Below are 23,542 nucleotides of genomic sequence, written 5' to 3'. Positions count from 1 at the left end.
CCATTCTAACTGGTGTGAGATGTTATCTTATTGTGGTTTTAATTTGCATTTCTCTAATGACCAGTGATGAAGAGCTTTTTCTCATGTTTGTTGGCTGTATAAATGTCTTCTTTTGAGAAGTGTCGGTTCTTATCCTTTGCCCATTTTTTGATGGGGTTGTTTTTTTCTTGTAAATTTGTTTAATTTTGCTGTAGATTCTGGATATTAGCTCTTTGTCAGATGGGTAGATTGCAAACATTTTCTCACATTCTGAAGGTTGCCTGTTCACTCTGGTGATCGTTTCTTTTGCTGTGCAGAAGCTGTTTAGTTTAATTAGATCCCATTTGTCTATTTTGGCTTTTGTTGCCATTGTTTTTGGTGTTTTAGTCATGAAGTCCTTGCCTACGCCTATGTCATGAATGGTTTTGCCTAGTTTTTCTTCTAGGGTTTTTATGGTTTTAGGTCTTACGTTTAAGTCTTTAATCTATCTTGAGTTAATTTTTGTATAAGGTGTAAGGAAGGGATCTAGTTTCAGTTTTCTTCATATGGCTAGCCAGTTTTCCCAACACCATTTATTAAATAGGGAATCTTTTCCTTATTGCTTGTTTTTGTCAGGTTTGTCAAAGATCAGATGGTTGTCGATGTGTGGTGTTATTTCCGGGGCCTCTGTTCTGTTCCATTTGTCTGTATATCTGTTTTGGTACCAGTACCATGCTGTTTTGATTACTGTAACCTTGTAGTATAGTTTGAAGTCAGATAGCATGATGCCTCCAGCTTTGTCCTTTTTGCTTAGAATTGTCTTGGTATGCAGGCTCTCTTTTGGTTCCCTATGAAATTTAAAGTAGTTTTTTCCAATTCTGTCAAGAAAGTCAATGGTATCTTGATGGGAATAGCATTGAATCTATAAATTACTTTGGGCAGTATGCCATTTTCACAATATTTATTCTTCCTATCCATGAGCATGGAATGTTTTTCCATTTGTTTGTGTCCTCTCTTATATCCTTGAGCAATGGTTTGTAGTTCTCCTTGAAGAGGTCCTTCACATCTCTTGTAAATTGTATTCCTAGGTATTTTATTCTCTTTGTAGCACTTGTGAATGGCAGTTCACTCATCATTTGGCTCTCCGTCTGTTATTGGTATATAGGAATGCTTGTGATTTTTGCACATTGATTTTGTAACCTGAGGCTTTGCTGAAGTTGCTTATTAGCTTAAGGAGATTTTGGTCTGAGACAATGGGGTTTTCTAAATATACAATCATGTTATTTGCAAATAGAGACAATTTGACTTCCTCTTTTCCTATTTGAATACCCTTTATTTCCTTCTCTTGCCTGATTGCCCTGGCCAGAACTTCCAATATTATATTGAATAGGAGTGGTGAGAGAGGGCATCCTTGTCTTGTGCCAGTTTTCAAAGAGAATGCTTCCAGTTTTTGCCCATTCAGTATGATATTGCTGTGGGTTTGTCATAAATAGCTTTTATTATTTTCAGATACATTCCATCAATACCTAGTTTATTGAGCTTTTTAGCATGAAGGGCTGTTGATTTTGTTGAAGGCCTTTTCTGCATCTATTGAGATAATCATGTGGTTTTTGTCATTGGTTCTGTTTATGTGATGGATTACATTTATTGATTTGCATATGTTGAACCAGCCTTGCATCCCAGGGATGAAGCTGACTTGATCTTGGTGGATAAGTTTTTTGATGTGCTGCTGGATTCAGTCTGCCGGTATTTCATTGAGCATTTTTACATCGATGTTCATCAGAGATACTGGCCTGAAATTTTCTTTTTTTGTTGTGTCTCTGCCAGGTTTTGGTATCAGGATGATGGTGGCCTCATAAAATGAGTTAGGGAGGATTTCCTCCTTTTCTATTGTTTGGAATCATTTCAGAAGGAATGGTACCAGCTCCTCTTTGTACCTCTGGTAGAATTCAGCTGTGAATCCATCTGGTCCTGGACGTTTTTTGGTTGGTAGGCTATTAATTACTGCCTCAATTTCAAAACCTGTTTTTGGTCTGTTCAGGGATTTGACTTCTTCCTGATTTAGTCTTAGGAGGGTATATGTGTTCAGGAATTTATCCATTTCTTCTAGATTCTCTAATTTATTTGCATAGAGGTTTTATAGTATTCTCTAATGGTAGTTTGTATTTCTGTGGGATAGGTGGTGATATCTCCTTTATCATTTTTTTTATTGTGTCTGTTTGAGTCTTCTCTCTTTTCTTCTTTATTAGTCTGGCTAGCAGTCTACTTTGTTGATCTTTTCAAAAAACCAGCTCGTGGATTTATTGATTTTTTTTGAAGGGTTTTTTGTGTCTCTATCTCCTTTAGTTCTGCTCTGATCTTAGTTATTTCTTGTCTTCTGCTAGCTTTTGAATTTGTTTGCTCTTGCTTCTCTGGTTCTTTTAATTGTGATGTTAGGGTTTGATTTTAGATCTTTGCTGCTTTCTCTTGTAGGCATTTATTGCTCTAAGTTTCCCTCTTGACACTGCTTTAAATGTGTTCCAAAGATTCTGGTACATTGTGTCTTTGTTCTCATTGGTTTCAAAGAACATCTTTATCTCTGCCTTCATTTCATTATTTACCCAGTAGTCATTCAGAAGCAAGTTGTTCAGTTTCCAGGTAGTTGTGCGGTTTTGAGTTTCTTAATCCTGAGTTCTCATTTGATTGCACTGTGGTGTGAGAGACTGTTGTTTATTATGATTTCTATTCTTTTGCATTTGCTGAGGAGTGATTTACTTCCAATTATGTGGTCAGTTTTAGAGTAAGTGCAATGTGGTGCTGAGAAGAATGTATATTCTGTTGATTTGGTATAGAGAGTTCTGTAGATATCTGTTAGGTCCACTTGGTCCAGAGCTGAGTTCAAGTCCTGGATATCCTTGTTAATTTTCTGTCTCATTGATCTAATATTGACAGTGGGGTGTTGTCATCTCCCACTATTATTGTGTGGGAGTCTAAGTTTCTTTGTAGGTCTCTAAGAACTTGTTTTATGAATCTGGGTGCTTCTGTATTGGGTGCATATGTATTTAGGATTGTTAGCTCTTCTTGCATTGATCCCTTTATTATTATGTAATGCCCGTCTTTGTCTCTTTAGATATTTATTGGTTTAAAGTCTGTTTTATCAGAGACTAGGACTGCAACCGCCCCCTTTTTTTTTTTTTTTGCTTTCCATTTGCTTGGTAAATATTCCTGCCTCCCTTTATTTTGAGTCTGTGTGTCTCTTTGCATGTGAGATGGGTCTCCTGAATACAGCACATCGATGGGTCTTAACTCTATCCAATCAGCCAGTCTGTGTCTTTTAATTTGGGCATTTACATTGGGAATTAACCTGTATAAATTTAAGGTTAATATTGTTATGTGTGAGTTTGATCTTATCGTTATGATGCTAGCTGGTTATTTTGCCCACTAGTTGATGCAGTTTCTTCATAGTGTTGATGGTCTTTACAATTTGGTATGTTTTTGCAGTGGCTGGTACCAGTTGTTCCTTTCCATGTTTAGTGCTTCCTTCAGGAGCTCTTGTAAGGCAGGCCTGGTGGTGACAGAATCTCTCAGTATTTGCTTGTCTGTAAAGGATTTTATTTCTCCTTTGCTTATGAAGCTTAGTTTGGCTGGATATGAAATTCTGGGTTGAAAATTCTTTTAAGATGTTGAATATTGGCCCCCACTCTCAAACTCCTAGGCTCAGTCAGTCCTATTGTCTTGGCCTCTTTAAGTGCTAGGTTTATAAATGTGGGTCAGTCACTATGATTGGCTCAATCTGAACTAAATTATTTTTCAAGTGACACAGCCATAATCATCTGGTATTAATTGATCACCTACCAGGATGAAGGAAGGTGTGCTTTATGCAAATGTGTATTTAACCATAAAATCTTTTATACAACCTATTTATGAGGTGATAGATTCCACAATTAAAATAATGGATTAAAAATAATGATGTCAATTATGTGGTAAAAGAATTCCTGGAAACTGATATGATATATTTGACCCTGAGAAGAAAAGACCTTGAAATTTCTAGCTTGAATAATTGGATACGTTGTGAGAATATTAATCAAAATAGCAATATCAGGGGATGATCCAAGGTGGCCGAATAGGAACAGCTCTGGAGTGCAGCTCCCAGTAAGAACACAGAGGGTGAGTGATCACCGCATTTCCAAACGAGGTTTTACTACCCACAGACCAGGAGATTCCCGGGCAGAAAAGTACCACAAGTTTCAGGCTCGGCTGTTTGCAGTGGAATCTCAGCACAAAAACTCACACAAATCTGGGCGGCCATTTCAACTAGCACAGAACACCTGGGAGACAGAGTCACCCATTCAACTGAAAAGAAGGAGGCTGAAACAGCCAGGTGATCTGGCTTGGCAGGTCCCACAAAGACCAGCAATCTGAAACGCTCTGGGTTGGAAGTCTCACAGCAAGCACAGCTGGACCCAGGACGATGCAGCTCTGTGGGGGAAGGGTGTCCACCATTACCAAGGCAGTCCACCACTACCAAGGCAGTCTGCCATTACTGAGGCAGTTCTAACTATACCTCTACAAACAAAACTGCAAGGAAGTTCACACAGCAGCTTAGCAACACCTCTGCTGGCAGAGTGTGACTAGGCTACCCCCTCACTGGTCAGGGCATCTCTGAAAAAAGGCAGCAACACATCAGGAACTTATAAATAAAGCCTACCTTCCCAGGACAGAGCACCTGGGAGAAAAAGGTGGTTATGAGTTCCATTGCAGCAGACTTAAACGTACTTGCCCAGCAGCTCTAAATGGAACAATGGAGCTCACAGCTCAGCACTTGAGCTTCTATAAGGCACAGACTGTCTCCTCAAGCAGCTTCCCAACCCCCATATATCCAGAGACACCTCATAAAGGACAGCTCAGGCAGACATCTGACAGGTACCCTTCTGGGACAAAGATAGCAGAAGAAGAAACTGGCAGCAACCCTTACTGTTCTGCAGCCACCACAGGTGATCCCCAGGCAAGCAGGATCTGGAGTGGACCTCCAGCAGTCCTACAGCAGAGGGGCCTCACTGTTAGAAGGAAAACTAAAAAATAGAAAGAAATAACTTCATCATCAACAAAAAGGACATCCACTCAGAGACTCCATTCGAGAGTCACCAACTACAAAGACCACAGGTAGATAAATCCACAAAGATGGGAAGAAACCAGCACAAAAAGGATGAAAACACCCAAAACCAGAATGCCTCTCCTCTTCCAAGGGATCACAACTCCTTATCAGCAAGGGAACAAGGCTGGATAGAGAAAGAGTCTGATGAATTGACAGAAATAGGCTTCAGAAAGTGGGTAATAACAAACTTCTCTGAGCTAAAAGAACATGTTCTAACCCAATGAAAGAAACTAAGAACCTTGAAAAAAGGTTTGATGAAATGCTAATGAGAATAAACAGCTCAGAGAAGAATATAAATGAATTGATGGAGTTGAAACACCCAACACGAGAACTTTGTGAAGCATACACAAATTTCAATAGCTGAATTGACCAAGCAGAAGAAAGGATATCAAAGATTGAAGATCAACTCAGTGAAATAAAACAAGAAGGCAAGATTAGAGAAAAAAGAGTGAAAAGAAATGAACAAAGCCTCCAAGAAATATGGGATTATGTGAAAAGACCTAATCTACGTTTGATAGGTGTATCTGAATGTGACAGAGAGAATGAATCAAAGCTGGAAAACTCTCTTCAGGATATTATCCAGGAAAACTTCCCCAACCTAGCAAGGGAGGCCAATATTTAAGTCCAGGAAATACAGAGAACACCACAAAGATATTCCTCAAGAAGAGCAACCCCAAGGCACATAATAATCAGATTCACCAGGGTTGAAATGAAGGAAAAAATCCTAAGGGCAGCCAGAGAGAAAGGTTGGGTTACCCACAAAGGGAAGCCCATCAGACTCACAGCGGATCTCTCTGTAGAAACCCTACAAGCCAGAAGAGAGTTGGGGCCAATATTCAACATCCTTAAAGAAAAGAACTTTCAACCTAGAATTTCTTTTTTTTTTTAAATTGCATTTTAGGTTTTGGGTTACAAGTGAAGAACATGCAAGATTGTTGCATAGGTACATACGTGGCAGTGTGATTTGCTGCCTTCCTCCCCTTTACCTATATCTGGCATTTCTCCCCATGCTATCTCTCCCCAACTCCCTACCCCCTGCTGTCCCTCCCTTTTTTCCCAACAGACCCCAGTGTGTAGTGCTCCCCTCCCTGTGTCCCATGTGTTCTCATTGTTCAACACCTACCTATGAGTGAGAACATGCGGTGTTTGATTTTGTGTTCTTGTGTCAGTTTGCTGAGAATGATGTTTTCCAGATTCATCCATGTCCCTACAAAGGACACACACTCATAATTTTTTATGGCTGCATAGTATTCCATGGTGTGTATGTGCCACATTTTCCCTGTCCAGTCTATCATCGATGGGCATTTAGGTTGGTTCCAGGTCTTTGCTATTGTAAACTGTGCTGCAGTTAACGTTTGTGTGCATGTGTCCTTATAGTAGAACGATTTATAATCCTTTGGATATATACCCATAATGGGATTGCTGGGTCAAATGGAATTTCTATTTCTAGGTCCTTGAGGAATCGCCACACTGTCTTCCACAATGGCGGAACTAATTTACCCTCCCACCAACAGTGTCAAAGTGTTCCTATTTCTCCACATCCACTCCAGCATCTGTTGTCTCCAGATTTTTTAATGATTGCCATTCTAACTAGCATGAGATGGTATCTCAGTGTAGTTTTGATTTGCATTTCTCTAATGACCAGTGATGATGAGCATTTTTTCATATGTTTGTTGGCCTCATGTATGTCTTCTTTTGTAAAGTATCTGTTCATATCCTTCGCCCACTTTTGAATGGGCTTGTTTTTTTCTTGTAAATCTGTTTTAGTTCGTTGTAAATTCTGGATATCAGCCCTTTGTCAGATGGGTAAGCTGCAAAAATTTTTTCCCATTCTGTTGATTGCCAATTCACTCCAGTGCCTGTTTCTTTTGCTGTGAAGAAGCTGTGGAGTTTGATTAGGTCCCATTTGTCTATTTTGGCTTTTGTTGCCAATGCTTTTGGTGTTTTGGTCATGAAGTCCTTGCCTACGCCTATGTCCTGAATGGTTTTGCCTAGGTTTTCTTCTAGGGTTTTTATGGTGTTAGGTCTTATGTTTAAGTCTTTAATCCATCTGGAGTTAATTTTAGTGTAAGGTGTCAGGAAGGGGTAGAGTTTCTGCTTTCTGCATATGGCTAGCCAGTTTTCCCAACACCATTTATTAAACAGGGAATCCTTTCCCCATTGCTTGTTTTTGTCAGGTTTGTCGAAGATCGGATGGTTGTAGATATGTTGTGTTGCCTCCGAGTCCTCTGTTCTGTTCCATTGGTCTATATCTCTGTTTTAGTACCAGTACCATGCTGTTTTGATTATTGTAGCCTTGTAGTATAGTTTGATGTCCGGTAGTGTGATGCCTCCCGCTTTGTTCTTTTTGCTTAGAATTGACTTGGCTACGCGGGCTCTCTTTTGGTTCCATATGAAGTTTAAGGTGATTTTTTCCAGTTCTGTGAAGAAGGTCATTGGTAGCTTGGTGGGGATAGCATTGAATCTGTAAATTACTTTGGGCAGTATGGCCATTTTCACGATATTGATTCTTCCTAACCATGAACACGGAATGTTTCTCCATCTGTTTGTGTCCTCTCTTATTTCGTTGAGCAGTGGTTTGTAGTTCTCCTTGAAGAGGTCCTTTACGTTCCTTGTTAGTTGTATTCCTAGGTATTTTATTCTCTTTGTAGCAATTGTGAATGGCAGTTTGTTCTTGATTTGGCTCTCTTTAAGTCTGTTATTGGTGTATAGGAATGCTTGTGATTTTTGCACATTGATTTTATATCCTGAGACTTTACTGAAGTTGCTTATCAGTTTCAGGAGATTTTGGGCTGAGATGATGGGGTCTTCTAGAGATACAATCATGTCTGCAAATAGAGACAATTTGACTTCCTCCTTTCCTATTTGAATACCCTTTATTTCATTTTCTTGCCTGATTGCTCTGGCTAGAACTTCCAGTACTATATTGAATAGGAGTGGTGAGAGAGGGTCTAGTGCCAGATTTCAAAGGGAATGCTTCCAGTTTTTGTCCATTCAGTATGATATTGGCTGTTGGTTTGTCATAAATAGCTTTTATTATTTTGAGATACGTTCCATCAATACCTAGTTTATTCAGGGTTTTTAGCATAAAGGGCTTTTGAATTTTGTCGAAGGCCTTCTCTGCATCAATTGAGATAATCATGTGTTTTTTGTCTTTGGTTCTGTTTATGTGGTGAATTACATTTATAGACTTGCGTATGTTGAACCAGCCTTGCATCCCCAGGATGAATCCTACTTGATCATGGTGGATAAGCTTTTTGATGTGCTGTTGTAATCGGCTTGCCAGTATTTTATTGAAGATTTTTGCATCTATGTTCATCATGGATATTGGCCTGTAGTTTTCTTTTCTTGTTGAGTCACTGTTGGGTTTTGGTATCAGGGTGATGTTGGTCTCATAAAATGATTTGGGACCAATTCCCTCTTTTTGGATTATTTGGTATAGTTTCAGAAGGAATGGTACCAGTTCCTCTTTGTATGTCTGGTAGAATTCGGCTGTGAACCCATCTGGACCTTGGCTCTTTTTGGGTGGTAGGCTCTTAATTGCTGCCTCCACTTCCGACCTTGTTATTGGTCTATTCAGGGTTTCGACTTCTTCCTGGTTTAGGCTTGGGAGGAGGCAAGTGTCCAGGAATTTATCCATTTTTTCCCAGGTTTCCTAGTTTATGTGCATAGAGTTGTTTGTAATAATCTCTGATGATGGTTTGAATTTCTGTGGAATCTGTGGTGATATCCCCTTTATCATTTTTTATTGCATCTATTTGGTTATTCTCTCTTTTCTTTTTTATTAATCTGGCTAGTGGTCTGTCTATTTTGTTGATCTTTTCAAAAAACCAGCTTCTGGATTTATTGATTTTTTGAAGGGTTTTTTGTGTCTCTATCTCCTTCAGTTCTCCTCTGATCTTAGTTATTTCTTGTCTTCTACTAGGTTTTGAGTTTTTTTCATCTTGCTCCTCTAGCTCTTTATTGACAATGGGGTGTTAAAGTCTCCCATTATTATTGTATGGGAGTCTAAGTCTCTTTGTAAGTCATTAAGAACTTGTTTTATGTATCTGGGTGCTCCTGTATTGGGTGCATATATATTTAGGATCGTTAGCTCTTCTTGTTGCATTGATCCTTTTACCATTATGTAATGTCCTTCTTTGTCTCTTTTGATCTTTGTTGCTTTAAAGTCTATTTTATCAGAGATGAGAATTGCCACTCCTTATTTTTTTCACTCTCTATTTGCTTGGTAAATCTTCCTCCATCCCTTTATTTTGAGCCTTTGTGTATCCTTGCATGTGAGATGGGTTTCCTGGATACAGCACACCGATGGGTTTTGGCTTTTTATCCAATTTGCCAGTCTGTGTCTTTTGATTGGGGCATTTAGTCCCTTTACGTTTAGGGTTAATATTGTTATGTGTGAATTTGATACTGCCATTTTGATGCTAGCTGGCTGTTTTCCCCGTTAGTTGATGCAGCTTCTTCATTGTGTTGATGCTCTTTACCATTTGGTACATTTTTGGAGTGGCTGGTACTGGTTATTCTTTTCTATGTGTAGTGCCTCTTTCAGGAACTCTTGTAAAGCAGGCCTGGTGGTGATGAAATCTCTGAGTACTTGCTTGTTTGCAAAAGATTTTATTTTTCCTTCACTTATGAAGCTTAGTTTGGCTGGATATGAAATTCTGGGTTGAAAGTTCTTTTCTTTAAGGATGTTGAATATTGGCCCCAACTCTCTTCTGGCTTGTAGGGTTTCTGCTGAGAGATCTGCTGTGATTCTAATGGGCTTCCCTTTGTGGGTAACCCCACCTTTCTCTCTTGCTGCCCTTAGCATTTTCTCCTTCATTTCAACCCTGGTGAATCTGATGATTATGTGCCTTGGGGTTGCTCTTTTTGAGGAATATCTTTGTGGTGTTCTCTGTATTTCCTGGACTTAAATATTGGCCTGCCTTGCTAGGTTGGGGAAGTTTTCCTGGAAAGTATCCTGCAGAGTATTTTCCAGCTTGGATTCATTCTCTTCGTCACATTCAGGTACACCTATCAAACGTAGATTAGGTCTTTTCACATAGTCCCATATTTCTTGTTGACTTTGTTAATTCCTTTTTACCCTGTTTTCTCTAATCTTGCCTTCTTGTTTTATTTCATTGAGTTGATCTTCAACCTCTGATATCCTTTCTTCTGCTTGGTCAATTCGGCTGTTGAAACTTGTGCATGCTTCGCAAAGTTCCCGTGTTGTATTTTTCAGCTCAACCTAGAATTTCATATCCAGCCAAAGTAAGCTTCATAAGTGAAGGAGAAATAAAATCTTTTACAAACAAGCAATTACTCAGAGATTTCACCACCACCAGCCCTGCCTTACAAGAGCTCCTGAAAGAAGCACTAAACATAGAAAGGAACAACCAGTACCAGCCATTCCAAAAACGTACCAAATGGTAAAGAGCATCAGCACAGTGAAGAAACTGCATCAACTAATGGGCTAATATCCAGAATCTACAAAGAACTAAAACAGATTTACAAGAAAAGAACAAACAATCCCATTCAAAAGTGGGCAAAGGACATGAACAGACACTTTTCAAAAGAAGACATATATGAGGCTAACAAACATGAAAAAATGCTCATCACTGGTCATTAGAGAAATGCAAATCAAAACCACACTGAGATACCATCTCACGCCAGTTAGAATGGCAATCATTAAAAAATATGGAGACAACAGATGCTGGAGAGGATGTGGAGAAATACGAAAACTTTTTACAGTGTTGGTGGGAGAATGTAAATTAGTTCAACCATTGTGGAAGACAGTGTGGTGATTCCTGAAGGATCTAAAAATAGAAATTCCATTTGACCCATCAATCCCATTACTGAGTATATATCCAAGGGATTATAAATCATTCTAAGGATACATGCACACGTATGTTCATTGCAGCACTGTTTACAATAGCAAAGACATGGAAACAACCCAAATGCCCATCGATAACAGACTGGACAGGGAAAATGTGGCACATATACACCATGGAATACTATGCAACCATAAAAAATGATGAGTGTGTGTCCTTTGTAGGGACATGGATGAATCTGGAAACCATCATTCTTAGCAAACTGACACAAGAATAGAAAATCAAACACCGCATGTTCCCACTCACAGACGGGTGTGAACAATGAGAACACATGGACGCAGGGAGGGGAGCATCACTCACTGGGGTCTGTTGCGGGGGGTAGGGGAGGGACAGTCAGGGGTAGGGAGGTTGGGGAGGGATAACATGGGGAGAAATACCAGATAAAGGTTAAGGGGATGGAGGCAGCAAACCTCATTGCCATGTGTGTATCTATGCAGTAGTCCTGCATGTTCTGCACATGTACCCCAGAACCTAAAGTGCAATAAAATATATTTTTTAAAAACATTGATATCAGGAAATTGGGAAAATTTTGGAGGAATAATAATGAGGTTTGTTTCAGGTAGCAGATCTCAAGGGGGATGGGACGGGGACATATTAAAATGTGAAGATGATGAAGTGTTCATATTAGAAAATTGAAAAACCCTGTTTTCAATGAACCGAGTTTGAGATTTTGGTGGAGTAGTAAGATGTGACTAGTGGTAAAGTGACAGTGCAGATTATTACTGTCTCTGAGCCCAGTTATGCTGGACTCTGAATTAGGTGCCTGGATACGTTGTCTTACAAACATCAGCATAGAGCTGACATTACCCCAGAGTTCCTGATCTCAAAAGGTTTAGGCAACTTGTATTTAAACCTGAGTCTTTTATGCCAGAACCCTCCTTTTTTATTCCTGGCTGCTTGGGAATATTGGAATATGCAAACTGTGTATTTGTTTATAGAAGTAACTGGCTTATATGTGATTTTAACTTTACCCCTGCTTTATCACACAAAAGTAGTTACCTTTTTAAAAAAACCTATATGACACGACAGATGTAGTTTCCCTTCTGGCTTAAGCTGCTGACAACACTGTACATGGGAATAGATTTAAGACTTTCAAATGTCTGTTAATTTGCCCTATGCTTTTAAACTGTAACAGTTTAGAGGAAACAAAATTTCAAGGGGCATTACTTAAAATATTGCTCATAATTCTGATGACTGACTTAAATTCCTTTTATGTAATCCACAAATGTCTAGTGAAAGAGTGGAGTTTGTACCACACTATGCTTAAACTTCCAGGTAAGACAAGTTCCAACCTCTGACTAGACTTACCTTTGTCTCCCCTAAGTCATCAGAGTAGTTACCAGAATTGTTTTTAATAAGTTATACATTTGCCTATAGGAATAAAATTATGTGTGTCACTGAGTATATCTTGATTGATAATAGTGTCTTCAGGGAGTTAATTCCTTTAAATTATTAGCCAAAGTAGAGTTTGTTGAACTCAATACAAATTTGAAAGGAATAACTTGAAAAAAAAATGAAAAAAAAAAATTAAGAATTTCCCCCCATAAACACAGAAATTATGTAAACAGTTTGTAAGACCTTTCTAGACCAATGAATTTTAGATAGCCAGAGAGTGATAGGCTAATAGGCCATTTCAGAGTAGTGCCAGGGAAAGTTTAGGTTGTTTTTCAGTGTATCTGTATGTATTTGTCTGTCCAGTTACTCCAACTCCTGATATTTTCATTATTCATTGTCCCATAGATAAGAAATGTGGAAACAAATCAGTGTCTAGATAACATGGCCAGAAAAGAGAATGAAAAAGTTGGAATTTTTAATTGCCACGGTATGGGGGGTAATCAGGTGAGTATCTCAGTAAACTCTTAAAAGGGATAATTTTCAGATTTGTTTTTTCTTTGCCTTTTGTATCCCATGACATTGTTCAGGAAATATTTTCCTTCCTTTAAGAGAAAATAATAGACATTTAGGTGAAGGAAGCTTTCAATCCAGTGGTTTTTTTTTTTTTAATGAAACATTTGTGAAAGGCCCATTGTAAGAACTGTATTTACATTGCTGAGCACAAAATTTATTTTTCCCTTTTTATTCAAACAGATGACAACCCTTGACAATACATTCAGTGTATAGAGAGCTCAAGGTCATTTTTGCTTCACCTCGTAAGCAAGAAAATTAGTAACATAACGTCAGTGTAAATTAGTGGTAACTTTTCTGAATCACTTTGTCCTTCATTACTTTAATAAAGTACAGAAATCACGTACCTTGAAGTACTTGTATTTTCCCTGACAGATAATTGGGTATCTAAAATGCTGACTAATTTGGTTTTTTCTGTTTATCTGCATGCATTTTTATTTCCAGGTTTTCTCTTACACTGCCAACAAAGAAATCAGAACAGATGACCTTTGCTTGGATGTCTCCAAACTTAATGGCCCAGTTACAATGCTCAAATGCCACCACCTAAAAGGCAACCAACTGTGGGAGTATGACCCAGTGGTAAGTTATGCAGTTGCCTATAGGAATAAAATTATGTGTGTCACTGGGTATATTTGTATACTTTATAGCTAAAGGAATGAATTCTTGTGGACTTTGAATATGGATCAAACTTTTCTTATACACTAAATATTGACAGGTAGGAAAAATAAGTAAAATAAACATGTTTTAATATCCCTAATAATTAAATTTTAGTCTTACAAAATTACAGTTGCCTCCAGTCCCTGGGACCTTGTTTACTGAGTAGCCACCGTTCCTTCTGTATGTCTTCAAGTTCTATAGTCTAGCTTGGAAGAAATGAGGCAGAAAGTAGGTTTTTTAAAATTACTTAATTAAACACTTAAGTGAAAGGTAAGTTTTAATTAGTGACGTTCTCTGGCTTGATGATTTCTTAGTGACATATGTAACAGAACCTTTCATATTTATCTTTCCTTTTGTCTAGAACCTTTTTCTCCAATGGGCTAACATGGAGGTACTTAAAAGCATCTGTGGTAAACCTCTTTCCACCTATCTGCCTAATTGTTTCATTCGTGCTTTTGCCTTTGTCATTCTGGAACCAGCACCAACATAATTTAGTATCTCTTTCTCTGGTTCTTTTTAATTTGGCTTACCTTCTCTAAGGCATTTAGTGCCACTAAGCAGATGATTTTTTTTTTTTTTTTTTTTTTTTAGACAGGGTCTTGCTCTGTCACCCAGGCTGGAGTGCAGTGCTGCAATCACAGCTCACACAACCTCCACCTCCCAGGCTCAAGCTATCCTCCCGCCTCAGCCTCCAGAAGAGCTGGGACCACAGGCATATACCATCATGCCCAGCTAATTTTTATAATTTTGTGGAGACGGAGTTTAACCTTGTTGTCCAGGCTGGGCTTGAACTCTTGGACTCAAGCGATCCACCCACCTCACCCTCCCAAAAAGTGCTGGGATTACAGGCACGAGCCATCAGGCCTGGCCTGATATTTTTTCTTTTTCTTTTTTTGAGACAAAGCCTTGCTCTTATTGCCCAGGCTGGAGTGCAGTGGCACGACCTCAGCTACTGCAACTTTCCACCTCCCGGGTTCAAGCTATTCTTCTGCCTCAACCTCTTGAGTAGCTGGGATTACAGGCACCTGCCACCATGCCTGGCTAATTTTTGTACTTTTAGTAAAGACGAGGTTTCGCCATGTTGGCCAGGCTAATCTCAAACTCCTGACCTCAGGTGATCCGCCTGCCTCAGCCTCCCAAAGTGATAGGATTACAGGCATGAGCCATTGCACCCGGCCTGGCCTGATATTTTCATATCCTCTTATCCCTTCACCATAAGATGCACTACTGTTTAGGTTCTTCTCTTAGTTTGCTTTCTGTTCTTTTTGTTGGCCAGGCTCTCTCTCCTTCTTCATCCTTAAATGGAGATGTTGACCAAAGTTATGACACTGACTATCTTTCCTCCCTATACTGTGTCATACACCAACCATGTTCTACTTTAATCATCAATATGCTGTTCCATGAACATACCCTGTACTTTCCAAGTTTACATCTAACACTCTTCCTTCTGTCTGACAAACTTTACCCATTCTTAAGAACCCTGCTTTGACATCACTTCCATGAATCCTAGCCTGAAATTAATAACTCTGTCAATCCTAATTGCAGTAATCCCTGACCTCTATAAATCTGTACTTCTTTGTAGTTATTTATCTAGCAGTCTTTTCTCCAGTATTAGATTGTTAGATCCTAGAGGACAGAGATCATCTTTTATAAATCCTGGGTCTTTCACAATATCAGACTATAGAAAAAATAATATTACCTATAATAATAGCTCAGTTAATATGGCCATTGGAAATGGCCTTAATGTTCTGTTTCAGAGTTTCCCATGGTATGTGCTACTGCCATTTTGTGTGTGACTGCCGCATGCATTGCAGGGTGTGTAGCGTCTCTGGCTCCAGACAGTACGTGCGAGTGGCACCCCATAGCCATTGTGACAACCACAAAATTTTTAAAGTGAAAAAGCCTCTTAAATTTAAGTTCATTGGAAAATGACAGTATATTAACTAGGCAATATTTATTAAACTCTATTTATTACAGCTAAAACAAATAGGGATTTATTTTTATTACATAAGTCTAGAGGTAAGTAAATTCAGTGGCATAGTGATTATAACATTGTTGTAATATTCTTAGCTTTTCCTTGTGGCCACAAGATGGCTGCTACAGCTCTGACTATCACATCCCAACTCCAAGCAGAAAGAAAAGGGGAAGGGGAATGGTACACTACCACATGTGTTGCTCTTTATTAGCAAAGCAAAAGCTTTCTCTGGAACCCCATTAGCAGGCTGTACCTATGTCTTATGGATCAGAACTTCATCCCATAGTGACCCTCAGCTGCAAAGGAAGCTGGGAAAGCAAGTTTTGGTTTTCTAGTCGTTAGAGTGTGAGATAGTCAAGAGATACATGAATTGGGAAGGACTGTTGGCTAGCCAATCTACACACTCTACCACAACAGTATTCCAAAAGTAAATGTTTGATAAGACAGGTAAGAAGCTGGAGATAGTTTAGAGAATTTAGAAAGAGCCAGTTATGAGTGTCAAGTTTTAAAACTTCTAGATAACTTTTCAAGGTTTTTTCCCTCTGAGATAAAACATTAATGCCACGGGTTGATTTCTCCCAGAAGCAGACTACAAGATAAAGTTGAACATTCAGGATGTGTATTAGGGAGCACTTTTTGGGTTAAAACCTGTTAAAGGAGTACATTTTTCTCCCTGGGCAGAGGGAGAAGTTGAATTGCGTTGCAGCTCCACCAGCCTGAGCAGACTGCAGGGGGAGCACTGGAGGGGAACAGCCCATCAGAATCGTCCTGCCTCCATCCATTGAAAACTTAACAGTTTAGAAAAATATCAGAATACTTAAGTCAGTAATCTGTAATCTAATCCCAAAATCATGAACACTCAAATTTCAAAGGACCTAGAAATGAAACCCAGGTTACTTTTTATACAAGTAGAAATTGAAGCTCAGAATGGAAATTAATTGCCCAAGGTCCCAGAGCAGGTAAATAGTATGACTAGATCTCAAATCTATAATTCTTGATTCTTAATCCAGGTTTCTTTGCACAGTACCATGCTATTTCTGATTAATGTTTTTTGAGTCTTACTTATATTACATATTACATAAAATTTATAAGGCACTGGGATCTTTTGCTTTGACTACTTGTATCTGTCCATTTTGGAATAAAATGCAGATTTTAGACCTAGTTGCATCTAGAGATTAGGAGGTGGGCAAATTATTTTCTTCTAGGATACAGGTAGACTTTACTCAGTGATTAATTATAGCTTTTATCCTCTTCTTCAAAGGTTACAGTTAAATGCTTGTCACTCGCTTGTCCTGTTGCCTTAGTCCAGCTCTCTCTGGATGAGAACTAGCTGGTGTTGCCTGGGTCCTCTGAGGAGTGCTGTGATGACAGCTCCCTACCCTGCAGGGTTCCAAGCCACAAGACTTTATGCCTGCTGTCAGCAGCCAGAGTTATATCTGGAACAGGGTTCTCCATCAGAGTCCAGGACTCCTGGGGGTGCTGCTCACCTCCCAAGTTATGGGGATTCTGTCTTGATGTTGAACAGTTAAATACTCAGCACAGAGCAATAACCTGTATCTTTGTGATGGGTTTATTTTAATAATTTTAAGTGAAATGCACATTTTTAGAAATTAGGTTGAGAGAGACCAAGTCTCCCAACTAAATTTTTTATTGTGCTTAGTTGGGGATTTTTTGTTTTTAGTAATAGTGACCATGGGCCTGATGAGGGAGGCCACTGGGATAAGCTTTGGGGGAACTCCTGGAATGATTGAGAGGTTCTGTTGCTGTGGTCTTTCCTGAGACTGAAGGCATTGGCAGCAATGTGCATGCTGAGCTGCAGCACTCTGGCTGCTGGATGTGTCCATGACTGCTCAGGACATTGCTTGGCTGTTGTGTTTTCCAATAATGAGCATTAGTCTATGAATGCAGATTACCATTGTATGTAAATGTGATTGTACCGTTTATCAGGTATTTGCTGATAAACGGTACAATTACATTTACGTACAATGGGATAGAGAGCACTTTATGTACATTATCTCAGTGTTTCCTTATAAAAACCCAGTGAGGTATTTTTGTCCTCTCTTGAAAGATAAGGAAACTGGGTCTCAAAGAGTTTAAATTTTTGCTCAGAAGCATATAGTTGGTATGTGACCAATCTGGAAATCACCCCAGGAATGTCTGACTGCAAAGCCCCTCCTCTCAACTAATAAACTACACAAAGTCTGCATTTAAAAAAAAGAATACCCCACAGCTGTGCTGGCTGTCTTCCAGGGTCTAGTCTTCTTATGTTTGCAAGCGTTAAAGATAGAATCCTGAACCTAAAGACAGTGTCGATATTGACACCTGCAAAGGTAGACTGTCATCTGCCAGGTCCTACTTTGACCACAGCACAGAATAATAAATGACTGGAAGCCCAAGTAGTTGTAAACAATTAATAGATTTTAAGTTCTAATAGGTGCAAAAGAGGCCTCATGAAAATGAAATATTTCAGATAAAAGAACTATATTAAAATAGAGCCATGAGTAAAAGAATCAGATAACTGTGTGTTAAGCATTTTACATTTCCTTAATATACATTTGTAGATTAATGCTTAATGCAAATTCCTGTGTACAACTACTTTAAAGTCCTTAACATGGCCAGAGTGAATGATCACAATCATTGGTGTGGATCATTGTAACTATCTGTCTGTTAATTCTTACCTGCCCTGCCCTTTCAAAATTATCGTTTTAACATGTTGCAGCATCAAATCTAGAACTTAAATAAGTAGATGAAATATATGGCTATGTCTACTAACCATTTATTAAGAATCTCCTTTTAGATGAGGCACTATGTACTTTATCTTCATTATCTGTGTACTGTCCCAAAATCTGCTCAAAATATGTAATGTGATCCTGATTTTTAAAAGGAGAAACTTCAAGTTACCCAGGCTGTGAACTCAACTCCACATTCCTGTGCTTTTCTTTCTGTACCACACCATCTCCTTTAACCACCAGGATAGCCTCTGGGTTTGCTATGGACATAGGCGTAAGATTGATTGTACTAAATCTCAGCTGCCCAACATTCTTACGATTTTGAGTTATCAGAAAGACCTGAGTTTCTAAAAACTTGAGCTTTGGAATCACAGAATTAGCTTTAACAGCCTTATCACAGAGAAATGAAACAATTTTGAAATAGCTGTTTGAAAATAGGTTGAGAATCCTAAATTAGGAACCACTAATCTGGTCTTTTTTTGTTGTTTAGGAAACTGAAGCACAAAAAAAGAGAAACTTCTCATAGTGTTACAGAGCTTACGCCAGAATTAGGACTTAGAATTTAGGTCATCTTGCTGCAAGTCAAGTGCATCCTATTGGACCCCAGTGTCTTTCTCCCTCCCTCATACCTCTTTATCTAATCTATCACCTTCCTTTTATCGATTGTCTTTTAAATAATGTATATTACAAAAACAAAACAAAACAAAAAAAACACCTTTTCTACAGAGGAATTTAATAATCACCAAAACTGACGCTTGAGGTGTTTTGTTTTCTTCCACTCTCCTATTAAGATTTTTTTCTGTTACTTTCAGAAGTTAACCCTGCAGCATGTGAACAGCAATCAGTGCCTGGATAAAGCCACAGAAGAGGATAGCCAGGTGCCCAGCATTAGAGACTGCAATGGAAGTCGGTCCCAGCAGTGGCTTCTTCGAAACGTCACCCTGCCAGAAATATTCTGAGACCAAATTTACAAAAAACGAAAAAAATAAGGATTGACTGGGCTACCTCAGCATACATTTCTGCCACATTCTTAAGTAGCAAAAAAGGAAAAGTGCTTTCCTCCTCTGCAGGATGTAAGGTTTATCAGCCATTAAAACTTAAACTTCTCTAGCTTTTCACTAGCTGTGAACCAGCCTTCCTGTCCACTGACGTGAAACTGCATAGTAATGAGACTGTGCACACTGATGTTTACAAGATTGAAAGAGTCTTTCTCTGAAAAACATGCTAAAGAATATTGAGACAATGAAAAAAATCAACAAAATATGCTTTCTGGAGAACTGTACCTTTTATGGTTTGCTTGCACATCAGTAATTTCTGCTGAATGTGCTGTCATAATGAAGAGATTTCCAAGATTTTCTTTCCTGATTAGAACTGGTAGCCAGTATATTAAATATTGATATTGAAATAAATGAACTGGAACCAGATACAGGACCATGAAAACAAGATTTTTACAATAACAACAACAAACTATATTAAACAGGGTTTAAAGGAAATTAAAACAGAACTATGAGAAGTACAATTTGTTATAGTATAGTATCAAATTTCTATATAGATTTTATACCTCAGTGGGGAAAAATAGCTGATTCCTATGACATTCATTTTGTTTTCATCTGTGATAGTCATGGATGCTTTTATTTTCCTTGGGGTGCTGAAATTGAGCTGAAAAAAAAAAAGACTCTTTGAATATAGTTTTAATTTCTCTCTACAGTTTTTTTTGTCTGTTTGTTTGGTTTCTGGGCTGAAATTTGGAATTGTAATTTTTAATTGCCTTCGGAATTTAACATAATGTCCGGTCTCAACTGAACAAGTTAGATGTTTCAGTTGCTCTTGGGTCAACTGGCTTACAGATTTATGAGTGCACATACACAAACACAAATTTCTTATCACATTTTCAACTTCTTGACCCACCTGATTATGCTTAATACCCAAGATTCATACTACTGTACCACAGATTCATTTTCACAGCAATAAATCTTCATTTATTTGTTTATGATTCCACTTAACAGAAGGCCTGCAGAAGTGATTTATTATTTGGGTATTTGGAGATAATATATTTGATGGTTTTTTGGAAAACCTTTTTCACTCCATACTCAGATATGCTTCATTGTCAAGTGCATATTTAGATTATTGAATTGTAATGTTTATCTGCTGCTTTTTTTTAAAATAAAATTTGACTGAAAATGTTTAATTGGCATTTTTTAATGACTTAGCCAAAGAAGTGCAGCTGTTATTCCATATTAATAGGCTTGCATTTCTTTTCTAAATTTTATTGGGCTAAATCAGTTTTATTTTTCTGATTTTTAATACTACAGAATCACCTGTGTGTCAATTAAAAGTTGTCAGTTAAAAAGTAATCTTGTGATCTCATAGAAGGAATCTCATTAAGACATTTTTTCTGATATGTAGAGCAGTCTGTTGGCAAAAATGCATATATTTTCTTTCGTATCTGTAAAATTATATTTAATGGAATTCTTTTCTTTGATTATCAAGGACTTTCACTGCAGGCAGTGCTATTTCTTGTGCCTAAGAATGTTTCTGAAAGTCACATCATTAATTATACTTGCCAAGTTGAGTGTACACAGTGTTTCTCATATCCTGTTCAAGTTAATCAACATCAAGCACATGGGGATGCTTTAGGGTGAGGCTATAGTACAAAATGCATAAACCACATCCCCAGGAAATTTGAAAGGAAGCAGGTGCTGGATGGAATTTTTTTTCCTTTTCCATGAGCTGTGTTAATTCTATCTCCAGTAGGCCTAATGCTTGAATAAGCAAGATGTCTAATCAATAAATTATTTTCATGCTCAGAATTTCAGGTTTTTGTACTCCAGCATTGCTTGGTCTTATTTCTTACTGTATGAAAGCCTAACAGCAATGTGATTTAAGGTTTTGTTTTGTTTTTTACGTGGGGGATGTAAGTGATTTAATTCATGGGTACTTTTAGAACCTGACAGATAATCCTATTGCCTTTATTTTTCTAATTAAAGAATTCCTAAATACTTTGAAAATATAAAATATTCCTGAATAGTTGTGACTTACATTGGTTTTATTTGAAGTTAGAGTGGATCCTGGTTTATCATAATTATTTGTAATTAGGCAGATGCTTATCACTCTATTATAAATCAAATTGGGAAGAAAAGAATGAACAAAACAATGGCTGGGTATTGGCTCATACCTATAATTCCAGCATTTTGGGAAGCTGAGACTGTAGGACCACTTGAGGCCAGGAGTTTGAGGTTGCAGTGAGCTATGATGGTGCCACGACACTCCAGTCTGGGCAACAGAGAAGAGACTATGTCTCTTAGAAAAAAAAAAAAACGAAAATGAAAGATGAAAAAAATGGGATTATTATTTAAACAGTGAAGAATTCATAAACGTAACAATTAAGGATAATTTGAATCTCTCAAATCTATTCACCCCACCCCAGTCCCAGTCTTTTTTTAATAAGTCTCTCTGTCCTAATTGGCATTCTTGAGAAATAGTGCTGCCACTGAACATTGGGAACATTCATCTATTCTGCAGATGGAAGACATCATATAGGCCATGTCCTCATTGCCCCCATTCTGTGTTTTGCTGGAAAACGGAGGTTCCTCTTTGTAAGGATTTGATGTTCTTCTCATCCTCCAAGAAGTATACCAAGAGCAAATTTGCCTGTTCTTCAGAGGAAAAAGAAACTTAGAAGACGGTGTTTCTGAGGTCATAACTGTAAGAGGTTGTATACAAAGAATGATTACCTTTTTAGGCCATTTGGAAAATTAGATCTGTTTCTAATTAGATGACATTTTCTCCATTCTCTGATTTCTTGAAGATTGCCAAGCATTTGCTTGATAATCTACCAGAACTGATAATTTTGCAGCATATCAGACAAATATATGAAATTCAGTTGTGTATCTATACCCTAGCAACAAACACTTGAAAATTCAACATTAAAATATGCCATTTATACTGGCATCAAAGAAGTCAAACTTCTAATTAGGAAGAAAGTTAACAAAAGATGTGCAAGACCTCTACTCTGAAAACTACAAAACAGTGCTGGAAAAATTATAGAGCACCACAATAAAAAATAATTCTATGCTCATGGGTTGCAAGACTGCATAATGGTAAGATGTCAGTTCCCCACAAATTGATATCTAAATTCAATGAAATGAAAATCCCACGAGGCTATCTTGTAGAAATTGGCAAATATATATATGAAAATGCAACAGACCCAAAATAGCCAAGATAATTTTGAAGAAGAAAAACAAAACTGGAGTACTTATAATACCCAATGTCAAGACTTGCTCTAAAGCTACAATAGTTAAGAGAGTATGGTACTAGAATTAGAATAAACAAATAGCTTAATAGACAAGTCCAGAAATAGACCCACATGTATATGGTTATTGGATTTTCAACAAAAACACCAAGCTGAATTAAATAGAAAAAGGAAAGATTTTTCAGTTGGAGCCGAAGCAACTGGATGTCTGGAAAAAAACAATGTTGATGTCTTCTTCATCCTGTGCACAATTTGTTCAAAGTGGATCATAGAACTAAATGTGAATGGCAAAACAATAAATCTTGTAAAAGGAAATACTATCTTCATGACACTGGGGTAGGCAAAGAGAGGTGAAGATATGAAGGTTAAATATAAAAACTGACAGATTTTATCAAAATTAGATACTTCTCATTAAAAAGATACTTTTAAGTGAAAAGGCAAGCCACGGCCTAGGAGAAAATATTCACAATACACAGAACTAACAAAGGAAAGCAAAGAAGATTTTAAAACCCTTGTAACAGCAACCCAATTTAACAATGAGTGAGTTGAATACACACTTGGGAGAAGCTCTCCAGATGTGCGAGTAGCGTAAGAAATGGCACTCAATGTCAGCCATCAGGGAATGTAGGATGAAACCACAAGGAAATACCACTGCATACCCACCAAATGGTGAGAATATGGAACAACTAATAGAAGTCTCAGTTTGCCAGTTGCTTATAATGGTAAACATAATGCCTACCCGTGACTCAGTGATTCCACTCCTAAAGAGCTACCCAAGAGAAATGAGGGTATGTTTTTACAGTAAAACTTGTACAAGAATAGCAATTTTATTTTTATAGTATCATCAAACTGAAAACTACCCAAATATCTGTCACCACATTAATAGATAATCAAGTAATAGTATATTTATACACTGGATACTAGTCTGCAATTGAAAGAATAGGCTGGGCTTAGTGGCTAAAACCTGTTATCCCAACAATTTGGGAGGCCAAAACAGGAGGATCATTTGAGCCCAGGAGTTCAAGACCATCCTAGGCAAGATGGCAAGATACCGTGTCTACA

At 38.0% G+C, this 23,542-nt stretch overlaps 1 protein-coding gene across 7 annotated transcripts in view; it reads left to right on the top strand.

The window, feature by feature from the left end:
• The window catches only part of GALNT1 (polypeptide N-acetylgalactosaminyltransferase 1), a 130,625-nt gene extending 109,370 nt beyond the window's left edge, over positions 1–21,255 (top strand). For all 7 annotated transcript variants that reach the window (XM_064379267.1, XM_064379268.1, XM_064379269.1 and 4 more), the window contains 3 exons: positions 12,703–12,801; positions 13,312–13,446; positions 19,041–21,255. In XM_064379267.1, the coding sequence (XP_064235337.1) occupies positions 12,703–12,801; positions 13,312–13,446; positions 19,041–19,187 (381 nt within the window). In that variant the 3' untranslated portion in view covers positions 19,188–21,255. The remainder of the gene's footprint in view (positions 1–12,702; positions 12,802–13,311; positions 13,447–19,040) is intronic.
• The last annotated feature ends 2,287 nt before the right edge of the window (positions 21,256–23,542 follow it).

The sequence above is a fragment of the Aotus nancymaae genome, unplaced genomic scaffold (genome assembly GCF_030222135.1).
Source record: "Aotus nancymaae isolate 86718 unplaced genomic scaffold, 86718_ANA_hifiasm-v0.15.2.pri h1tg000020l, whole genome shotgun sequence".
Taxonomy (NCBI): Eukaryota; Metazoa; Chordata; class Mammalia; order Primates; family Aotidae; genus Aotus; species Aotus nancymaae.
Note: the sequence above shows the minus strand (reverse complement) of the source record. Positions and strands in the feature narration are given on the sequence as shown.